The 20,214-nt window shown below is 41.1% G+C and overlaps 1 protein-coding gene across 2 annotated transcripts in view; it reads right to left on the reverse strand.

The window, feature by feature from the left end:
* Nucleotides 1–216: 216 nt before the first annotated feature.
* Nucleotides 217–20,214, reverse strand: part of ZBTB39 (zinc finger and BTB domain containing 39) — a 78,332-nt gene continuing 58,334 nt past the window's right edge. For both annotated transcript variants that reach the window (XM_069230765.1, XM_069230766.1), the window contains exon 2: nucleotides 217–10,448. In XM_069230765.1, coding sequence (XP_069086866.1) covers nucleotides 8,234–10,330 — 2,097 coding nt within the window. In that variant the 5' untranslated portion in view covers nucleotides 10,331–10,448 and the 3' untranslated portion in view covers nucleotides 217–8,233. The remainder of the gene's footprint in view (nucleotides 10,449–20,214) is intronic.

A 20,214-nucleotide genomic window follows, 5' to 3' on the forward strand; every position in this document is an offset into this window, starting at 1 on the left:
TGCTTAGATCACAAATCATTGGTTAGTTCCTACTAAGCTGGATGCCAATAATTAGGAAAGTAGCTGTGAAAAAAATGTATCTATGGCCCTAATGGGCCAAACAGAGTCTCAAATATAAAAATGAGAGTAAAAGTAACCACTGCCACAACCTCCCACAGACCCCTAAACTCCACCTCCACCATTTGTCGAGCGATGCTGGATTTCCAAGTCTACTACTGTAGGTACAAAATTACTTTTAATAAGAAATAAAAGAATAAAATAAGACACATTTTGCATGTAAAAAATAAACAATGTATATGAAATCCCTCAGTGGAACTTCCAAAGAGAAACAGGCATGTTAACAGGGTCAAATACAGAGAAACAACTCCACAGAGAGCCCGTGCAGAGATCAGCTTGACAATTTTAGAGGAGCCTGAGGCAGAAGATACAAGTATTCTCTGCGATGTTAGGTTGCAAGCTTTTTAAATGCTCGCCACCAGAAATATTGGACATGGGGCTGTTTTGTTCAAAATCTTTGCTAAAAAAGATTCACAATTCTAAAACTATATGAAAGCAGAAAAAAATACTATCAACTTTGCATGTTTTGCAGTCTGGGTTAATTTACTAATCACTCAAGAAAATTTAACATCTAGGCAAATGAGCTAGCCAAATAGCACTTGGCTGTGGTTAAGGCATCCTCCAATCCCCAGAAAAAGCAACTGGTTTTTTTTTTTTTTTTTTTTTTATATACATAGCTTAAACAACTTGTTTCTAGTCACACTTGTGAATTGGAGTTTGAAGTTTTGGTTCAGATATTTAACTGTAAAAAAAAAAAGAAAATACAAAAACAGTCTTAGTCATTATGATTTTAGACTACTCGTGACTGAACAGGAACTGATATTTCATTTCTGACGGGTGCTTTGGACTGGAAATGCTCAACTCAACTCCTTTTGGATCTCAAAATAAGTATATAGGCCTGAATCACCCTACATCTGATCAGGCGATGCTACGTATTTGTCAAACACATTACCTATCTCATGAAGGATTGTTATTTTTCTCACCAGATAGAGCTCTAAAGAAGTGAAAAATGGCTCAATTTTGTCAGAACAAGAGAATGTGTTAGTATGCAATCAACTTTTTATACATTTACACACATAAAAGATAACTTCAGTATTGAACAAAAAATTGACAATGTATACAAAAAAGTTACAGACTGGCACAAAGTAATGATGCTGCCGTTAATGATACAACTATCCTCACCTCATTCCCTTGCCACCTCCACTCAACATCTTTGCTTATTCACCTGCCTTCCCACAATTCGTCAATGCATTTTCTAAACCACTGTCTTTCTCTGCATGCCCCAGCTGATAGCCATCCCACAGTTCGACCACACCTACTCCATCTTAGATGGGGCTGACACAACACCTGTTCATTTTTGTTCTGAGAAGTGCCCTAAGAAAACAATACTCAGTGCTGCAAGTGAATGAGAGAAGATTATTGAAATGAAAAATGTAAGACAATAATGAATACAGAGAACCCTTGTGTTCTACTGCTAAATGCAACATCATGATGTTGTAAAACTCCCCAGTGCATGGGCATGCAGAAAGAAACCTGCTGTGTTGAACTGAAAATACATTAGACTGGCATTGTGGCCACAATGAAGAAAAATCACAGTGGAAGAATCTTGTAATTCATTGCTGGTTATGTACATTTCGCTCACATTAAACACATCTCTAATCTACATTAAGCAGTGAAAGACCTCCTTGCCTTCTATTAACATGGACACATATCAAGTATAGCAAAGTTCACTAAGTTTCAACAAAGGGAGCAGATAAGTGTTGTCATTATCCTAAATAAGTGCACAGAGCTGCAGTGTGAGGGGCAGGGGTTTAGGAACGCAGATTTGATAAGCCAGTAAGGCAGGTGATATTGTGATCAATCAAAAGGATCGAATGAGGTGAATAGAAGAAAGCGCAGGTGTGCAGCACGCCCTTGCCTTTTGGAGAGAGGGGCAAAAAAAAAAAAAGACAGATATCTGCCACCAAGCTGCACAGTACCTTCTGAGGTGAATGACAGACCTTCAATATCATGAGTACCAGCCTGTAAATACTACAGTTAGCAAACTCGTTTTCTGACTACTTCAGGGAGAGGAGGAGTTCAATCGTTTTGTCAAAGTTATCGCTGCACAGGCAAAATTAATCTGATCCTTCATTACATTTACAGTACACAAAACAAACGCTGCTATTACTGAAACCCTGGTTGCTGCTCTAGCAACACCCCATGGCTAGTTTCATTTCTATATTAACGTTTTACTTTAAAACAATATTTTCATCTTTCTCTGGGGAAGGGGTTGGGGGAAGAAAGAACTGAGATCAGACACCTTCAATCTCTAGAAAAAGCCAACAGTTATAGACTATTGCCCATGGGCAAGCATATACCTAAACATTGGTGTTATAGTTGCAAAAAAGAACTTGAACATAAGTATTTAAGGCATTAAAGGGGCTAATGTTTCTGCAATCTTTTGTAGGTGGAAAAGGAGGACTGCACAAGGCTTGTTTGTTTTTATTTTTTAACAAAAAAAAAAACTCAACACTGCTGCAAACATCATTGGACTCCAGTTACATTGAACCCAACACCTAGAGGAGGGCAAAGAGAAAACGTTGCTTTCTAAACTCATCTAGCAGAACTCAAAAGCTAGGCATGAGTGTTGTGCCACTTTGTGATTACCTGTGCCTCAGTTTTGTTCGAACAGATGACACCAATAAGTGGCCCAGGTTCGAGATCAAGGAACATGAACAATTTACTCTCAAATATAAATACAATATTCATCCAACAACAACCAAAAGACATGGCGTTTTCACCAGAAACCGCTTTCCTCTGTCAAGAAGTGATTCAAGATAAAAGTAAACCTTTCAATTTGTAAGTTTCTCTAAAACTAATAAAAACTGGATTTTTTTTAATTGATTTTTGCCTGTCTGAAAAGCAATTTAAGTTTTTTTTGAAGATACGAAGAAACAGACCTAATGGTGCCAGGAACTGTAGGCAGAGTTTAAACTTCAAAGTAATAAATATATGCAGGGATGAAAAGAAAACCAGAAGGGCATTTCACTTTATCTACGTTTTTCTTACACTGGGTATCAATCCATCAGCATTTGTTTACCATAATTACTCAAACTCACATTTTTGAAGGGTGCCAAGGCCCTGAAATCAGACACTAAGAGAAATGGCACCAAAGAAACTTTAAGAACGCCTGTCTCCAAGATTAGCCACTCAGTAGGAAACAGTGACAGGTCCACAGAGTGAAACATGCGAAGGGCTAGACTGAACACAGACGTGGATAGCACACACATACAATGTTATACCAACATTTCTAGCCCGAGTGGTGGTCCTGCCTTAATGAATCATCTGCTCTGTTGGCAAACTCTGTGGAATTATCGTCTTCAAATTAACTCCTAAAATAATGATAAACCTTTGCTCAAGAGGAACTCTACCAGTCAATGTTGCAAATAAACTCTGCATCAAAGCTCCCAAAAAACAATCAGATTTCGAACTTACTTTTAAAGGAACTACATAGCCTGCAGACCCAGCTGAACAGAAGCACTGCACCGTCTCATACAGTTTTTTAAACAGTTTTGCCAAATATGAAGCTATAGATTCTTACATACGTGACATATGAATACCAATTTCTTAAAATGAACAACTGAGAAAATTAACTTCTGTGCCAGCAGAGTCAAAAATCAAAAGATCTGACCAGAAAAATATGGTAATCAATTTAGCCCACTAAGTTCATGGATACAGTAATTCAGATCTTTCATGTCAACATAACCATATGGGCCATAATGAAAGGACGGTGATTGGGTTTGTAAGTTATACACATAACTCCTTATCCTGCCTTCCAGAGGGAAATCATGGATTTAAAGTTTTAAATTAGCAATTTTGAGCCATTACCCACAAATGTAGGTCTTACTTGATTACAAAGTGGAAAAGCCCCAACTTTTCTAATGGAGGAATAATGCAAAAATGGGCTGAACACATTTCCTAGAAAAAAAAGTATTTTTCCTTAACCTAGTTCATCTGTAAATTGGTCTTAACAAGGACTGCTTAGCCTTGAAAATGTTAATCAAATTCCTACCACTAAATTACAAATAAAGATTGAACACACGGAGGCAAAGAGGAAGTGCGCATATTGAAAACATACTTCTTTTCAGGTATACCAGCTTAATTGAATTAACATGAAAGCACCACTTTGAAACAAACACTTTAAACCTAGAAAACAAAGACAGCATCCGCGATGTTTAATGGCCAGTTACAGTCACCAATCTGTCACTTCTCATTTTTATAAGTTAGGGGAGAGGCTGCAGAAAGGATAAAGAATTTAATGCGTTCTGGATTATTTTTTTTTAACTATATCCACACGGAAGATGGCTGCCACCCAGTCCAGCTGACACTCGTATGCAGCCATTTTATATAGTTATATTAAAGCCAGTACTTAGCCAGTTACAAGAACTTCTAAATTTGGCATATAAAGAAAAAGGGGGACAAGGAGGTACTCAGTCCACAGTCAGCAAGGGAAGCTGCCATGTCTGAACTCAGTGTTTCACAGGTAACAATTAGCCACTAGCCCAGATCTCACACCTATCAGTCTTGTGCTTTTAAGGTGTTGCTACTCTTTGAAACAAGGCACTGTACAGTGTATTAAACCAATATACCACCACAAGATGCAGACACCTCTTTAAGAACACTACCCTCACCTTAGTTGTGCAGATAAACTAACAACTGTATTTATTAAGCACAAAAAAAACACACAAAACCCCCCCAAAAAACTAAACGGCTGTGTCATTAAGTCCTTGAAAGCAAATTGAAGTGAACTGGGTCTGGTTATGGAAAAAGTGAGATATCATTTAAGGGTAAAAAGATCCTGGTGAGGCACCACCCAGATGCTGTACTACTATATTTGGGTCCTTTAGCACTCTCTGTGTAAAGCTCAGAATTTCGGGATGGGGAGGAAGGATCCAGAGGTACAAACCTTAGCTCTACTCACAGCAAGTTAGTGGACTAGGGTGGCTGTAGATACTTCTATTTAGTATTAGAGAGCCCATCTAATCAGCAAACGGAAGTCCTATGGGTAAAGGACGGGACAATATAGGTTAATAAGAGTTGGATAACCCAGTGTGCAAAGGGGTATTAAAGGACCACAATGAACAACCAACTATCTAAAGTGGATAGCTGTAATCTCATAACAGTGGGGTTTGGGACACTTCTTACTTTGCAGTTGGATAGCTGCCAAATAGACGGCCAGGAGAGCCCTTTGTCATTTAAGATGTCTGACGACTTTCAACAAGACTTATACTGGCATAGAATGGCAGATTGTGCTTTCCTACAGCAGCAATCATGGTAAAAGGAAGAAGCATTACAGTGGGAAGGCGTGTGGGCTTAAAAAATAAAATATTTAAAAAATCTTGACTGAAGTGGGTAATAAATAGAATGGAAAACAAAAATAAAGACCAAATTCAGACCTTGCAGAACATTTCTTAGACGTATCAGCATTGCAATCTAAAATTAAGGAGTCCATCATTGTGTCTAAAATTTCTTCTAACTCTTCCCACCCCACACAGAAAGGTGGACATTTATACTAACATGGGTGGGAAGAAGAACCTGTGAAACTTCCTAACTTTACCATCCAAACTCAACATTGCAGTTAAGCTTGGAAAGTTTGTTTTGACTTGCTTCGGATTTTGTCCTTTCCTTACATTTTACCTAACTAATTACCCTGGGAAAGGTTAAGAAACAGAAATTACTTATTTAAAAAAACTGCATCATCACAAGCACAAAGAACCTTAAAGTGTTATTAGAATAACAAGAGACTAAAGTGGCTCTTCAAAAGGCCATGGTCAAAGGTGCATTAGTGTCCCCTTTATCCATAAAGTAGATCATGTGCAACCTGACATTAAGTGCCAATGGATGGCTCAATTAAGTAGACCTTCCTTGCATTAAAAATGTCAATTGAGACACCCCCACCAAGTTGGAACATCCTGAATGGTACTGTATTTTAAAGTAAGGATAATCATGTGGCTTATTTTATTTAGCCACAGTACCATACTGTCCAGCAACGAAATAAATATAACATATGGGAAATATCAGACCTATTTGCAGTAGAAAGGTCCCCTTCTTGGAAAAAAATGGTCAGAAAAGTATTCCCATATTATCACGTTTTAAAAACTATTTAATTGCACATATTCATCAAATGCAAATGGTAAAAAGCAAGATACTAACGTCCCTGAATTAATGCTCAGTGTGGCCTCATTTTCCACCACGGAATGAGAAAAACTATTTTTCATCAGTGTGTGAGGACATTCCAGTACGTCACTTTCATATAAAGCCACAATCCAATATTTTTTGTTTCACGAAATTACAGCTTTTTAGACAGCGCCTTCGTGCCCTCACTTTCACATGCACCTCATCCAAGGTCTTAGCAACTTGTACCCACGATCAGCAAGCATCTGGGAGCCAATTCAAGTTGCTGCAAACACGAGCACGGCCGATTTGAAAAGGAAGAAAACCTCTTATTTAGGACTGTTTCAAGCTACACTGGTAAAATCTAAGAGAAACAACTGATGGCGCTATTCTCTTTAATGATGTACTCGATGAGATAGATGCCTTATTTTGTTGTTTTATTCCTCTTTTCCATAATCTAAAAAAAGCAGCATGTCAATGTAGATAGAGTGAGGGAGGCGTTTACCGTTCCTCCTCCATATTCCAAATAAGTATCATTTCTAACACTAAGAAGTCTCACTAAAGAAAGTGTGCAAATGTTAACATTTCAACGTACTTGGCTCAGTTTCAATGTTCCAAAAATCCTGTCTCTTTTTACCGTACAAACCATTTTCTGAACCATTTCAGAAAGAGCCTATTTTAACGGCATCTATACACTACTTCCGCAAGACCAAAAGGATTAATTGGCCCGATAAAAACGACACATTTTAAACCCTATATTTTCAGGCAAGGGTTGCAACCAGAACTATATTTACGGGTGAAACACAGGCAATACTAATTGCAAGATAACTTTTAGGACCCCACCTAAGGAACCAATTCCATTTCAGCGTTTTCTTCGTAAAAGGATGGAACGCATACAGTTTTAAGAACAATTGCTTCATAACTGTGCAAAGCTTTGTTTAAAGGCACACAAATTCCCAGATTGTTGTGTGTAGCTAAAAGGACTGGGTTCAAAAGAGAACCGAGAATATGCCAGGCCAATATAAAAGCAGTGGAATCTGTTTTCGCCAAGGAGTGTATTGCTTTTCTAAAGAGACCAAAACTGTGAAGATGCTAAATAAATTAAATAAATAAAGCCAGAGACTACAGACATTACGCTTCCTGGTCCAGGCAGACTAAAATGTAATGAGGGCAGCGAGAAACACTTAAAAAAAATGTTAGTGTCTTCTTAAATTTCTTTAAAAGTTGTGGAGTGTTAAAGTGTGATGCGAAGGGGCTTCATGGTTGGTTAGATAACCGTGTCAACATTGTCACGGCTTGCTTTTCACGCATAAGCCTCTGTCCTATAAACATATTTCCACATTAAATAGTTCACATACTCAAAAGCAGCTGGATTTGAATGCAACAAATTTGACAAAAACAAGTAAAAGTCCAATTCCCATCATAGATGTTAAGTTTGTATCGCCTTAAAACTTACCTCTGTCCTCTCTCACTCACTGCACATGCCTTTTCAGTAGCTAATGATAACGACAGCTCTATTCACTAACTAAAAAAAATGTTAGCTGTTTTCCAAATTTCAAGTTAGGTTTGGCAGCGAAAGTGTGGGGTTACTGGTTTCAAATTACATAATATTGGACAAACTGAACGAGGACCCAAAAAAAATTTGAAGCCAGTGTACACAGAACACAACACTGCAGCGCCTCAGTCTGGAAAAAAGAGCTGGTGGAGGTAGGAGTTATTATATAGGCAGTGTCCACAAATAGGATTATCCAGCCCTAGTCATTAAGAACCACTGCAAAGTAAATCATTCCTGATATCAAACGAGTGACTGGAAAGGGATTTGAGATACATTGCAGACATCAAGGTTTCTTGAAAGTGGCCTACAGTGGCTGCAACCATAATCATACACAGACTTTACAATGACAGATTCATTTGGTACAATGTTATATTCCTATATCTAGGAAACTACGACAGAACGTCCAAGGATTAAAATTTAAAATGCTAAAGTTAAATTAAAATACAAAAACTGTACATTTCTGGCTCAAAGTCCACTGTCTGTGGGTTTTTCCCCTTCTTTGGAGTGAATAACATACATGAACGTTTGCTCAATAGTAAAGTCCAAAGGCAAGTTGCCTCGGTGAACACCGATGTGTTTGCTCATAAGATTTAAGGTGGAACTGTAATGTCCACACACTGTGCAGCGGTACATGAGGGCGCCAGAGTGAGTCTTGAGGTGGCATTTGATGGTTGAGCGGCCGCGGAAGAACTTTTGGCACACTTTGCACTGGTAGGGCTTTTCCCCAGTGTGAATGCGCCGGTGGTAGTTGAATTCGCTGGTGTGGGAAAACTTTTTGCCGCACACTTTGCAACTGTACTTACTGTGTCCAGTCTGTGCCTGCACAGAGGCATCATCGGTCAGAAACTCCTCAGGGACCTTACGCTTTAGAATGCCAGGCTGCTCAACAAAGCCTTGATGATGGTCATCCCCCATCCCACTTCGGTGCTGGTTGATGTGATGGCGGCAAGCAGCGTCTGAATCAAAGCTTTGACCACAGAGGTGGCACCGGAACACAGGGCTGTCTGTGCCCTGGTGGACGGCCAGGTGTTTCTCCAGTAGGAGCCTGTCCACGAAGCTGTTGGCGCAGACAGAACAGGAAAAAATGCTAAGGCCCATATGGGACAGGGCGTGCCACATTAGGCTGCATGGGTTTGGATGGCGCTGGTCACACAACCCGCATGTTAAGCCTTTCAGGTTCACGTGTTCAAGAATGTGACTCCGCACAGTGTGAAAATCTCTGACCAGTGTCTTCCGGCATATGTTGCATGCTAGCTGTGATCCTGGCCCCCCACCAAAAGAATTGATCTCACCTGGCAATGGGTCACTGGGGTGAACAATCACATTATTGGCAGATATGCCATCCCTGCGGTGTAACGTCAACTGCCACTGGGTGAAGAATTTGGTCTCGCACATGTCGCACGAGAAGAGAAAGATACCAACATGTGAGAGCACGTGAGTGACCCGTGATGCATGATCCTGAAAGTGAGTCTTACATACCTTGCAGTTGCCTGTCTGCAAGTCAATGTGCTCCCGGGCATGATGCCGGATCAGCTGTAGGTTGGGTTCTAGCACCTTCTTGCACACCTGACAAGGCATGGCTTTACGTCCCCCATGGCCAATGCTTACTTCATCTTCACTTGCATCACTGAGCTCAATGACATCCTCTGGTGGGCCCAAGCCTTCAGCAACATCTTCGAATTGCAGATCTTCTTCCTCCAGCTCTTCCAACTGAAGATCATCCATCTGTCGAAACCCCCTATCGGGTAGGTGCTCTGTGTTCCCAGAACAGGAATTGCCACCAGTGGAATAGCCCAATGCTGCACCAGTAGCAAATAAACAATTCTTACTGTAATCCCCATTGCTCTGGATCTTATAAGGCTGGCAAGAGGTTGTGCTTGTCGGAAGCCCCAGATTAGTGTTTGTGATGTTGGACTGGGATGCCGGAGGGGGAGGGGTGGGAAAATGCTCTGCAGCCTCCTCGTCGTCCTCTTCTATCTTTGTGGGGAGCAGAAATGGGACTGCAATACTCTGGCTAGGTTCACAGGCTGGGTTCCTATCATCCCCTTTGTAGCAACCAGCTGTTTCTCCAGGTGAGAGATAGCTTCTGTCTGAACTGCTACACCGAGGATCCCCTATAGAATGGTTGAGGTCCACTGAGTTACTATTGCGTCCATCACTGGACGTGGCAGACTGCTTGACAACTGGCGAGACTTCTAGGTCTGGGAAGGTGGCATGGCAAGCACGCAATAAATCTGCCATACCCAGCTTTTCAGCTGCATCATAGATGACACCAACGTTGATGAGGTCAGTAAAGAGCTCAGCAGTGTAGACAAAGCTGAGGACTTTTTCGAAGTTGGTTGGAGTGATGAAGTCCACCACATAGGTGCTAGCACCAGAGTCCATGAAGAGGTTGTGGAAATAGGCTGCAGCACAAGCCAACACAGCCCGGTGTGCAGCAAATGAGCGCTGCCCTACAACGATAGTCACATCACACATATTCTCTGAAAGTCGACATTTATTGAGTTCTTTTAACAGATTGTTGGGGTGATCCGTGCTGTGCAGTTTGATCCTCATTCCCATTTTAGCTTTTCTGTTATGGCTCTTTTTCTTACAAGTTAAGAGTGAAAACACAAATTCTTCGTTTGCTCATGCACTTCCAGAACAGACTTGTTTCCATCAGCCCTTGCAACGAGATATTCTATAGAAAAAAATAAAAAAGGCACTTTAGTCACTATTTAAAAACTGGAAAAAGATTTGTGCATTGTAAAACTACAAGTTTGCCCAGCAATCTTCTACTTCCTGTATGCCTGGTCCCTAGAACACAGCTCAACCAATCGCATGTTACCTTTTGAGTCCCAAGCTGATAACTCTCCCCCTAATACTTTCTCAGCCACTCGTCCTCTGCTCTATCACTACCACAAGGCATCATCTTCCCTCACAGCCACCTTATTCTGACCTCAGCTCTTCTTCCCAAAACCTCCCTCCCAAGACCCTGCCCTTCACCCTTATTCAGGTGGAGCGTGCAAGTGCGTTGACCTGTTGTTAGTATTGTGGGCTGTTAACCACACCCATCACTTTAATTCGTTCCTGGGCTTGACTTTCAAAAATCACTTGATGTCATTGGTAAATGCCTTACATGTCTGTCCCGCCTTGAGGCTGTTTTTGTCACGCCTTGCAGACTACCCCTGTTACATGGATTATTGCACAACTGCTGATATACTTCAGCGTGGGCGAACAATTTTTTTTCCTTTTGTCTCTCCCCTTCGTGCTGCATGGCAGCCATGGTGCTCACAGTGCGAACAGGCACAAAAGCATGAACTCGATCACTGGTATTGGAGCGCTGGCCACATTGGTTCACAGTTACCTAACCAGAGTCATTTCTTGTGGCTCTCTCCTTAAAACACTTGAAATTGGTAAATGCTTTACGTAAAACAGAAATCCTCAAACGAAAACTGCTCTCCCGGCACAGCCGATATTACAAGATTCACTTCACTCAGAAAACTTGCCCCATAATGCTTTGCAGGCCATTACTTTCACAAAACATTTTTGCTCATAACTCAGCCTGTGGTGGTCCAAGGACAATGGGACACATACAAAACGTTCAGTGCGACGTGCTCTTTCTGTCTACAGCATCTCCGGGTTCCCCCCCACTAGTTTAGTGGGGACCCCAAAATAATAACACCTACTACCATTATATGTCTTTTTAAGCACTCTCATGGCTGAAACTTTTGGTTTTACAGCTGGGAATAGCTTGTGTTTTAAGGACCTTATTTGTAATTTCATTGCTATTGGTCTGCTAGGCCTGGAAACGCATAATGCACTATGACCTCTAGTGGCTAAATATATGGGTACATTGCATTATTTATTGCCCTTCGGTTTTTGTGTGGTTATACTCTCTAGGTGCTAATTATATAATTACATGACCATGAATCTTATAAATGCTATTTTCATTGTGGTGTCTTCTACAGGCTTTTCTAAGCATTAGTCATATCAACATACTAAAGTATTTGAGGCACAGAAATGTGCCCTATAATGTTTTGTGGACATTACTTTTAGAAACATTTTTGCTCATAACTCAGCTTGTAGGGTTCCTAGGACAATGGGATCACCTTCAAAACATTGACCACAATGTGCTCCTTCGGTCTACATCATCTCTGGGTCCCCACACTATGTTAGTGGGGAGTCCAAAATAATAGCCCCTACCACCAATTCATTATCTTTTTAAACTCTCTTATGGCTGGACTTTTTGTTTTACAGCTGGTAGAAGTTAGGCTTTATGGGCATTGTTTGTAATATCATTGCAATAGGCCTGCTAGCCGTGAAAATGTGTAATGCACTACAATCTCTAGGGATTACATATATCATTACACTGCATTACTTTTTCATATTCTTTTTTTCATGTGGTTAGGCTCTCTGAGGGCTGACTGTATGGTCACATGACCATGTTTCATCCAAATGCTGTTATTAATGTGGTGTCCTCTAGGGGCTGTTATGAGCATTGTAGTCAACATAATATAATATTCGCTGCACGAAAACATAATGCTTTGCAGGGCATTACTTTTACAAAACATTTTGGCTCATAACGCAGCCTGTGGTGGTCGTAGGACAATGGGACCACCTTCAAAACGCTCTGCCTACATTATCTCTGGTCCCCCACTAGGTTAGTGGAGAACCCAAAATAATAACCCTTCCCACCATTCAGTGTCTTTTAAGCTTTCTCATGGCTAGAACTTTTATTTTACTGCTGGTCGAAGTTTTGTCTCACAGGCATTGTTAGTAATATCATTGCAGTAGGCCTGCTAGCCCTAAAAACGCTCTCTAGGGGCTATGTATTTGGTTACATCACTTTTTCCAGTTTTTTTCACCTCTAGAGGCTAACAATATGGTTACACGACCATCTTTCTTACAAATTATATTTTTGTTATGGTGCCCTCTAAGGACTGTCTTGGGAATTACAGTCTAATGCCAAAGGTTTATTCCTGATAAAAATGTATATGATAATTGTATATGTTTTAATACTCTCTCCTTATTAAAATTAGGACCATGATTCAGGCCAACTTAACATCCTTATCACACTATGACTGTTTGAACACTCTTGCTATGTTTGGGTGACTCTTGTAGTTAATTTCTCATCTGTGGCTGTCTTTTGTCTTTTTTGGGAGGAATTGTGTTTGCCACCCAGCAACTCCCGCGGGAGGTGGTGAAAGTGGTATTCTATTGGAATTAGCATGGCACATTTAAATTAGGATATATGGCAGCAATTTTTTTTTTTTGCTGACGATAGAGAAAGAATGTACATGGAAGAGCTTTAGTTATATGCAGGGCCACTGGAATTATACAACAGACAAAGACAAAATTATGATGTGGCAAGAAAAGTCCAGGTATGAATTTGCAATGCCAATAGCTCTAATTCAAGCAAATGCAAGACCTATTGCATTGCAAATGCTTGTTTGCATCTTGGCATCTATTGTACAGCACATATCCCCCAGGGGCTAAACTACAGTCCCGTTTTTTGTACAGCTATGCTGCTTTGGGGTAGTTCTAAGCCCCACAGCGACAGAAACCAAATGTCTCAATTTTTGCCGGTCACAGAAGTCATAGCAAAGAAAGGCTTAGGAGCAAGAAGGTATAACAGCAGCAACTCAGCAGAAAGCTATGTTTGTCCTGGCAGGGTTACGGGATAGCTGGCAGGAAAAACTGCGGCAGCACAGAGGTACTACACAACATTAATGAAGAGGAATGTGCACTCCTGCTGAGAAGTGACCGTAAACCATTGGGAAGAGCTGGCTGGAAAAAACTGGCACATTCCAGAGTCTGTAACGCCAGCCAGCCTGAATTGCCAGTCAGGCTCTTGAAGCCTAGTCTGAGAACAGAGAGCTAAGCAATGAGTTTTACTAATTTTGTGGTATCTGAAAATGGAAACTACACCTGTATGAATTCAGTAATCTTTGGAATCCATTTTCAAACACGAGAATGTGCTGGACAGTGCACACTTCCAGACACTTCTAATGTAATTATAATATAAAAGGGAAGACTGGATTTAACACTAAACCTGTTTTGAAGTTCTTGCATATTGGTAGATTAGGGGACAAAGGCTCATATAGAGATTAATTTGCTCATGGTCATTCCATTTTGAACATTAGACCCGAGACTGTAAAGTTGTACTGCTTGCTCCAAAGGCCATAACTTTCCCACTTGAACCCATTTTGATGGATAGACTTTGGGATTGGATACTCTCTTACCCGAGGTAACATCAACTGCGTGCAGGGTCCTAGTTCAGTTTTTTAATCTCACATTTAGTGCAGGTTTTAGCCTGATTATAAGTATTCCCAATCTAACAAAAAAAGAGAGCAGAGAAATGCATTTAAAAAAATCTACCCGAAAGCAAACTATTTGGCCACCATGTGAGTAAACCTGGATTAAAAATGGTGTCTTAATTCCACATTATCCAGCATGGCCACTACACAACAACCAAGCTTAGATGGATCTGATGGCAAGGCGTTGGGACTGTATTGCAAAAAATATACCTATAACTAGATCCTTAATTACTCTGGAAAGAGGTGATCGATTTTTTGGGAGATACAGGATATCTTAAAGGTACCCTAAACCATGTGCTATCAGTCAAATAACGGACTGGGTAGCAACCCTGCTTCGAGCAACCCCTTGTTGTACTTATTGACCCTCACACACCATATTGGTGTCATGCCTTATCTTCTGATCTCATTCTGGTCCCTATAAACCAGGGTAGGCTATACCATGTTCCAGGGAGCACTTCTGATATGCAACCCTAAACGGGTTGACTACAGTATAGATAAAAATACCTGGAGGTCACTAACATGTCCTCTTATTCCGGTGCCTCGGATATGGCTAAAAACAGGAAATTCTTGAGCGTCAAAACAAAAGTGTAACATACTATTACACACCACTTAGTAAACATGTTTCAGCCCTTTATGGTTAGACCACAATGAGTCTGAGGCATCTGTCGGGACTTAAATGTAGATGCCCCGTGATACACAGTCTCTAGATCCTACTTAGCCAGAGTCAGGGTAAGAAAGACAACATGTAACATAGATGCCAGGCCTACTTGGCTGAGTTTCCTAGAAGGGCATTTATGAATGCCCCAATGGTGCTGGGAAGCTGGAAGTACCTATACTGACCTCACCTCTGTCCCCAACGGGTATCAGGGACAGAACTGAGGAAAATATAGGTATTTTCAGCAGCATGGCACCCTTGGAGTAAGTGGGACTTTAGACGCATGCCCCACCTGTCCCTGTTGGTAGGGAAGGATATCAACAAGGGCTGACTCAACAAAAGCGCTGGGTCGGTAGAACCAGGATTGCTACCCAGTCAGTTATTTGGCTGATACAAATGGTTGTAGGATACTCTTAAGGTGACAGGCCAGGGGTCCACCATTCTCAGAGAAACATCATTGCTTCGGGAGTTCTGCTTAATTTTGTTAATATAGTGTTTATTCCAAGTATATTTAAGCAAAATTGTAAAAATGAGATAAGATGCATATAGTTCCATGGCTAAAATGTAGCCGCTTGAGCTTATCTGGTAGAGGGGTCCCCCACGAGATGATGTCAAGAATTGTTTTTAATAGCGCTAGCAGCCTGAATTGAGCCTATTTCTAAGTAGACTGACACATTTTTGCTCTGGGTTATTGAGCAGTCCCTAGTTTATGGGCACTAGGATTGACAGATGCTGTAATTTACTACTGGTGTCTCAGTAGCTCACACACTCTCATCAAGCTGGCTAGCCAAGCTCTTTATTTTGTACACTTATTTCCCCAAGGACAAGAATAGCAAGCAATCAAGGAGAACGCCACTAAGGGGTACACTGTAACCACATTCTATAAACTCAGCATTCAGTTACAACTATAACTTTTAAAATGGCTAGAGTCCTGAGTTATAGTATGGCCTTATGAAAGTAACCTCCAAATATTGGCTCCGCGACCCACAGTTCACCTGCCTACAATAATGTCAAATTACCACTAGGCCAGGAAAATGTTCATTTACATCAGCATAATCATGCCTAATTTCCAGCATTTCAGATTAGGATTGTTATGGAAAATGTCTGAGATTACGCCAGGCAATGTAATTGAGGCTTCAATACGATAAAAATCTTACCGCGGGACCACAGGATGAATGTGAACCAAACAAGAGTGGCTGCTGTTAATGACGAGTATAGTTTAGCGCTTTTTCATAGCCAAAAAAAGATGCATTGGGTGCTATAAAATAGTGCAAAATCCCAAAAACAATATTTCAAAATATAACAATTTACTTTTCGTATTTTTAGGTACATTTTAGGTAATTTCCTCAAAGGAAATAATGCAAATTTCGCCCAGACCTAATCTCCAATCTCCACATGCACAGAGTAAATCGGAGTCCCTTCAGCCTTCACATAACTTTCTGCCCATAAACCGTCCTCTCCCATTACAACTAGGCTTCCCCCAGTGCTAAGCATCTTCCCAAAGGCTCACTCTTCCTTTGCCCACCTCCTACCCTCAGGCCTAAATATACGGTGTTGCAAAGCTCACATCTGCCCTAAATTCCACTCACGTCTGCAGGCTTTCTTCTTGTGGCTTTACTAACGAATTTTCATCATAAAGTCATTTTCTGTCCCTAAGCCTCCCTCCGCCCGTAAAACCTTCCACTTTCCGGTATCCTTCCCCAAAATTACCCTAGGCCTCCACTTTCTACTGTTCACATTTCTCCATTCTCAAACCTCCAAGCTATCCACTCTTACCACTTTCGCCCATCTTTGGAGATAAGGTCCGCTAGTTACATTGACCACCGTACATTTAGCCTTAATGCCCGTCCTCCGTTGTTCATCTTCTAACGGATGTCATTAGGCTATAATTTTACCACTTCCGGGTCGTAGAACAACCTATCCCACGGATCAACATGTTGTGAGAGCCCTGTGAGTACGAGATGCTGCTAGCGTGTTAAATGGCCTAGGATTGGAAAACAAGACGCGCCTCGGCCAATCCCATTGCGCAACACAGAATTCCGAAGTGCTGATTGGCTGTGAAATCCTAATGCCTTTCTGTCCAAGCGCTTTTTCTACACCGGGAAACTCCCAGAGATTGTGGCAGGTTGTATTTGGATTGAAGTGGGTCGGAGGTGAGATAGTCATGGACCAAGAGGTCTTAGTCTGTCTAAATCCGGATACGCCAGAGGTGGTTTTTGCCGATTGCCATTCTAGATGGAAGGAAAGAAAGAGATTGTGGAGAAGAGGTGGAGCAGCGAGAAGTAGGGTACAGCCTTGTTTTAAAGGTGACAGACGGGTTTGCCGTTTTGGCTGCTCCGAACGTTCATTGTGATCAGAGAGGTGACTCGGGGAGCGGCTGTGGCCTGGGAGGATACAGATTGACGTTTCACCAAGGCATGTGTAGTATTTCTAGCATTAATCGACATTGGATATTCTGTGTGACATTGGTTCTTTTACACCTTGCTGCTATATTGGTTGTTCCCTGGCCTTCCGCATATCATACTTTTGTGGCATGACTGAGTGGGCAGGTCCCATTCTACATGACGCCCTTAAACCGTTATATAGCCATGTCCCACACTCAATCTTTTTTGTATGTACTTTTATGGTATTTGTATAGCCCAAACCTAACCAAAAGGTAATGGAGCATGGTGCAGGGCCACAAAGAAGCATACAGTTTACATGTAATAGGAGAAACAGCTGGGTAGTGAACAGTTGAAACATTCTTAAGTAGTTTTCTTTAAAGAAGTGAGTCATACGTTTTTCCTGAATTGAAGCAGGGGTGGTTATATGTTTTCCATATTTTGAGTACATAGATGGAAAGGGCTTACTGCCTTGTTATTTAATTTTTACACTTCTAAGTTTGCAATCTAATGGTGTCCTGGATGCAGCTGTGCCGCGAAGCACCAGACATGGTGAGTTAGTCTGCAAGAGAAAGAGGTTTGCTGGTTGGGATGGCCTTCCAAATGATGTAGCTGATTTTGAAGATGAAGCGGACCATCAAGGAGAGCCGATGGCGTATTGGGGGCGAGGGGGGTGATGGTATAAAATTTGTACCTGCCCTGGATGAGAGGTGCTGCAGGTTGCAGAATGCCCTTAAGGGGATGCCAGTTTCCATTCTGGGAGGCCATTGAGCAGGGCACCACCGTCCAGATATGTGAGTAGAAGGGCTGCAACGGGAGTTCTTGTGTTACTTTCTGAAATAAAGTAATGTTTTGGGGGTTTTGGACAAGAGAGCTGGTATCGAGCTGTATGTTTTTTTAACATTTTTATTTGATTAGCCCTTGTGTTCATTAAGGGGAAGTTGGTGTCTAGGGTAAATCCTAGTGACTTGGCATTGGATGAAATTTGGGGTTTGAAGTTGTCGAGGTTTATGTCATCGAGACAGGTTTGTACTGTTTCTCATTTGTTGAGTCTGGCAAACAACAAGAATTCTGTCTTGGTTGGGTTGAGCTTCATGTAGGCACTGGACATCCAGGTCTGGATGTTGTGTGAACAGTGTTTGAGACATTAGATGTCTGAAACTGAGGAGACTTTCAAGTAGATTTGTGTATCATTCAGCATATTGTTGAATATTGATGCTGGTATCTATGAGCAGAGCATCAAGTGACTCCATGAAGAGGTTGAAGATGACAGGGGATAGTAAGGCACTCTGGAGGACTCCGCAATTGATGGGGATCTTTTGGGTCATGAATATCCCCATTTGAACAAACCGGTGTCAGTTGGCTAGGTAGGAGAACTAGTGAAGAGTGTTGCAGATAGATCACTTTTGAAATTCATGGGTGTGTATGAGGGTGGCAGGGTTGACTATGGAAAGAAGATGAGAGAGCTGGGAATATCTGGAGGAAGGGGTCATCTTCATCTGTGATCATTGTCTGCAACGTGTAAGGTATCAGTCTTCGTGCGCAGTGTAATCTGAAGCCAGACTGGTAGTCATGCAGGAGATGGTCAATGATGTGATTTTGGAGTTGAACATAGACTGCTTTTTCAGTGATCCCTGCTTTTGAAAGATAGGTGAGTGATGGGCCGGTAGTTGGGTGAGGTCACCAAGGTCTAGTGTAGTGTTTTTTGTTCCTTTTTTTTTTTTTTCTCGAGTGATAGGGTCTGGCCTGTCTTGAGAGTTTCTGAGAGAGTGCCTTGAGTGAGGCAGGCATTGACAATGGAGAGTAGGGTGAGAGGGCATTTCCAAAGAGAGCTTTTATAAAGGACGAGGGTAAGACATCATCTTCTTACAAAATGGTTTTAAAAGAGTTGAGTACATCAGTGAGATCTGCAAGTGATGGGGCTTTGTAATGTGACCATTATGTGATTATAGGGGGAGAGGTAGGCCTAAGAGACGTATTAGACTTGGTGTTGTTGCTATGCTCTTGAATCTTCTGTGTTCTTCCCCAGAAGAATAGTTGATGACATTACACTTTAATGTGGAATGAGCAATAGGTGGGTCTGACAGAGGGTTGATCCAGTCCGTAAATGCCTTGAAAACCATTTTGCTTATTTTGGTGGCCTCATTGCTGGTATTGATATAGCACTTTGCTTTGGCTGTTGTGAGGAGCAGTCTTCATGTTGCATGAAGGGACTTAGGTATCATGAGGACTTCTGGAGTCCTGGTTTTCTTCCATTTTATGTCCTTCTGCGGATGGATCTGTTTATTGTGAGCAAGATCTTTAGAATACTGGGATGTTGAAGGTATTGACTTGCACTTGTGTGTTTTACTTGGTACATGGATGTTCGCATAGTCTTGAAAAAAGTGTTGAAGTTCTTTAGAATGGTGATGGCATTAGACTTGGAGTTGATAGGGTAAGAGGGGACTTTCTTGCCAATTTAATTTTAGAATAGAAAATTAGGTAAGTTATGATGGAATTTGATATTTTAATTCAGTCTTTTAAGTTAATATTGACTAGAAGTGAACTGTGAGTATAATAAACAAACATTTTGTGAAGAGTGCACATCATAAAGCAGATGGAGGAATTCTATACAGAACATATGATGGAGAGGGGAGCGTAGGAGTTAGCAAAAGATAAGGAAAGGAAAAGAGAGAGACAGTGACTACATAAATCATAATTTGTTAAAACAGTTCTACATAGAACCCCTCTCCCCCCAACCTCCACCGCATCCTGCTCAGGTTTCTACTTTCATCAGCAATAACCCTTTTTTTTTTTTAAACGGTGAACAAAGTTGGTAAAAAACAATTGGGCATACCTAATAGGTCTGCATTGGTAAAGCCAAAAGGTGTGACCTGTTGGCTTTGCCAAGGCTTGTTGAGTCCATCTGTTACACCATTGTAGATGTGACAAAAAGCTTGGAGCATATATATATATATATATATATATATATATATATATATATATATATAATGTGTGTGTGTGTGTGTGTGTATATATATCCAACCAACACTCTTAAATCCAAAGAGAGCCTGCACTCAAAAATGGAATACATTTCATCCTTTATTTCTCCAAGTTGAACCAAAACCAAAT

Source organism: Pleurodeles waltl, chromosome 4_2 (assembly GCF_031143425.1).
Source record: "Pleurodeles waltl isolate 20211129_DDA chromosome 4_2, aPleWal1.hap1.20221129, whole genome shotgun sequence".
NCBI lineage: Eukaryota > Metazoa > Chordata > Amphibia > Caudata > Salamandridae > Pleurodeles > Pleurodeles waltl.